The sequence below is a fragment of the Macadamia integrifolia genome, chromosome 9 (genome assembly GCF_013358625.1).
Source record: "Macadamia integrifolia cultivar HAES 741 chromosome 9, SCU_Mint_v3, whole genome shotgun sequence".
Classification (NCBI taxonomy): Eukaryota; Viridiplantae; Streptophyta; class Magnoliopsida; order Proteales; family Proteaceae; genus Macadamia; species Macadamia integrifolia.
The window spans coordinates 4676426-4679633 of NC_056565.1; the positions used below are offsets into that span (position 1 = coordinate 4676426).

At 37.2% G+C, this 3208-nt stretch overlaps 1 protein-coding gene across 1 annotated transcript; it reads right to left on the bottom strand.

Annotated features, from left to right (window-relative positions):
- Window positions 1-1532: 1532 nt before the first annotated feature.
- On the bottom strand, window positions 1533-2857 carry LOC122089434 (non-specific lipid transfer protein GPI-anchored 2-like). The gene is made up of 3 exons (XM_042659173.1): window positions 2369-2857; window positions 2140-2184; window positions 1533-1857 (listed from the first exon to the last, which is right to left on the bottom strand). The coding sequence occupies exons 1-3, from the start codon at window positions 2748-2750 to the stop codon at window positions 1712-1714; spliced, it is 573 nt and encodes a 190-aa protein (XP_042515107.1). The 5' UTR covers window positions 2751-2857; the 3' UTR covers window positions 1533-1711.
- Between the last annotated feature and the right edge of the window lie 351 nt (window positions 2858-3208).

Consider the following 3208-nt stretch of genomic DNA (forward strand, 5'->3'; position numbering starts at 1 on the left):
AACCAAAAAAAAAAAAAGAGAGTGCAGCGCTGCCGGAGTCGGAGCTGGTGAGGAAAAGGGGAAGGAAGACCGTGGAGCGGCATTTCTTTGACCTCGGTAGCGACAGCGGCTGCGGTCCATCAACAGCGGCGGTGCCAACTACTTTGCTTTCTCCGGCTGGATCCTGTGAATGAATGATTTTTTCCTGCGAGGAGAGAGAGAGAGAGAGAGAGAGAGAGAGAGAGAGAGAGAGAGAGAGAGTAAAGGTGTTGCAACTGTGCGTTGAAAATTTGTTAACTTCTCTCCATCCAACGGTTCAATTCATGTTGATCAAATCCTACAGTCAAAATGCCGCTAGCATTCCTAACTCTTAGGTACTACGCTAGCATACCTGTTAATCCTGCTAATAAAGTTGTAAACAGTTACAACTCTGTTTAATATTATTAATATTTAAATAAATAAATAATAAAAATCCCAATATAAGCGGACTCCTCCTTTCATTCCGCTTAAAAATCTCGATCCTCTCTTTCTCTCTCTCCTTGCTTCTTCTTCAAGGTTGTTCCTTCTTTCTTCTTCCTTTTTCACCGCTCTCCAGTCTAGTTGAAGTTTTGTTTACCAATTTCAGTGAAGATTTGCATCCATGGTAAATTCTCATAGGTTAATAATATCTACTCAATGACTAATAATAAAATCCTAGATATTCAACAACTTTGTTTATTTTATAAATTCAAATTTGTCTTTTACCATACATGCAAACTTTACTGTCCAAATCCCTTCTCTGATGATATGTGTAGCCAAGTCTCTCATATGCTCAGTGCTTGAAAATAGTTATGTTGATTTTTTTCTTATCTAATCCTATTTTGAGAGAAAGAGAGAGAGATGGTGATGATGGGGGCTGTAAAAAGAAGGAACAACGTTGAAGAAAAAGCAAGGAGAGAGAGAGAGAGAGAGAGAATTGAGATTTCCCAACAAAATCGAAGGAGGAGTCCACTTATATTGGATTTTTATTTTTTATTTATTTATTTATATAAAAAAATATTAGACAAGTTAAGTAACCACGTCCGTCATCTTTCCACCCTAAAAACTAGGAATCAGTTATAATATAAAAAACTAATAGATGATTTAGATTAATCTTAACTTAAATGGAGAAAGTGAAAATAAGATTACAATACGTACGTCCTGCTACCACTCGCCCATAAAAAAAAATATATATTTGAGTTTGACTTTTCAATTGTTCAACTAACATTTTAATCAGATTATCGAGAAGAAACAATAAAAGATAAAAATTGACGACCAAAAGACTCTTCAACGTTGGAAGATAAAGACATGGGCAGTTGTTTTCCCCTATGTTTTCCTTGAATATGTATCGCATTGTGATTGTATTAGGACGGTATTGAAGACTCTCTCTCTCTCTCTCTCTCTCTCTCTCTCTCTCTTATATGCAGCCATAGAGAGTTGAGGTTTCATGTTCCCATTTGCCATTTGAGAACAAGAAACCATAAGATAAAAAAGATAAAGAAACAGAAAATGAGCATAACCAAAGCAAACAGAGATTATGGGCAAATACAAACTCTTTCAATGAAATTAATTATTAGGATATAAATAATGCCAAATTAAGGTTACAATAAGTAATTTTGCCAGTGAATATGCCTACTTGTCATTACAATTGTAATGAAGATAAATGATCAAACTTTTAATTCCTTAAGAACATAAGAATGATGAAAGTTCCTCATCAGAAAAAGAATTGAAGAGCCAAACTTGATAGACCTGTGAGGAAGAGAAGATCAAATCCTGTCATAATGCTTGAAGCACCATTTTTTGCTGTTGATGGAGAAACTGCTGGTGCCTCTATAATTCTTTCTGCTGGGGGTGAAGCACCTACAGTTTTCAACCATTATCGGAAATCAATAAATAATAAAAAATTGGGAAAGATAAGTTTTGAGATTAAATTGAGAAAGAATTAGTTCTCAATCTAAATTCTCAAAAGAGAAAGTAAACTGCATCTCCTTCACTAGTCATGAAGCAGGAAAAGCATCCAGAGATTTATCACAGTAAATTTGTTGATCCGTAGCAAAACCCAGTTTCCAAAACAATGAGGAGACCCTCATCATATTTAAAATAACCCAAAGAAGAATATGAAAGATAACTATAAATAAATACCTGGTGCTTCACTTGCTACTGGAGCTCCAATTGGGATCCCTATCTCTGCATGCATCAACAAAATTAATAATAAAAAAAAATTAACAAAAAAAGGATTTTCACCAATCCAAACCCATCCACACCCTTGGTTTTCCCAGACCCACAACAAAGCAAAGGTCCAGATCAAATGGGTAAGTATGAAAATCTACATTTGCCCATCATAGAAAAAGCAAAGTTTCGACATACTAACCTGCACACAAGCTTGGTGAAGGTGTGATGATCTTACAAACCTTAGGAAGCCCTAAGGCCTTGTTCTTATCTAATGTGAATCCATAGCTTGAAGTGTCACCAAAAAGCTGGCAAAGGCAGATGGGATTGCTATCCACTAGCCCTGCCAATTCGGGGCAGCAAGCTTTGTCTGGTGTTTTCAATTTGCTTCCGGTCTCCACATAAGTCAAACAATCCGACATGTTAAGCAGAGATGTCATGCAGTCGCCCGACGGTGCCGCCGCGGTGGGGGTTCCACCTGGTGACATCGATGGAGCTTGAGCTGATGCGAGGGGAAATGAAACAAGGAAGGCGACGAAGAGGGCTATGGTTAGGCCGGAGAATGTGATTTTGGTGATCGCCATTGCTCTTCTCCTTGGCCCTTTCTTGGGTTCCTTTGGTTTTGTCTATCCAAAGGTTTAGAAAAGGTTAGGGAAGTGAGAAGAAGAAGTGACGAGTTGAGACAATTTAAGTAGTGAAGGGTCTAGACAAGATATGAAGGCCGAGAATATAATGGGAGGAACCCACCAACTAACTGAATGAATGGGGCCACAAAGGATGGAGGTGGCATTTAACTATTTAAGGGTGTCAAAGAGTAGGATTTCGGTATTTTGGTACGATTTTGGTATTTTGATACGATTTTAGTAAAGACAGAGAAGAGAGCAGATACCAAAACCGTACATTGTACATTTTAAATTTTCAATAACAATATGGAACTACCACAAGAAGGTTTGACTAAGTTTCTACGACAATAACAAAAACAAACCTAGTCTTATCCCAATGTTTTGGTAAAGTTGATAATTTGATATTCAGTTAAAAACAA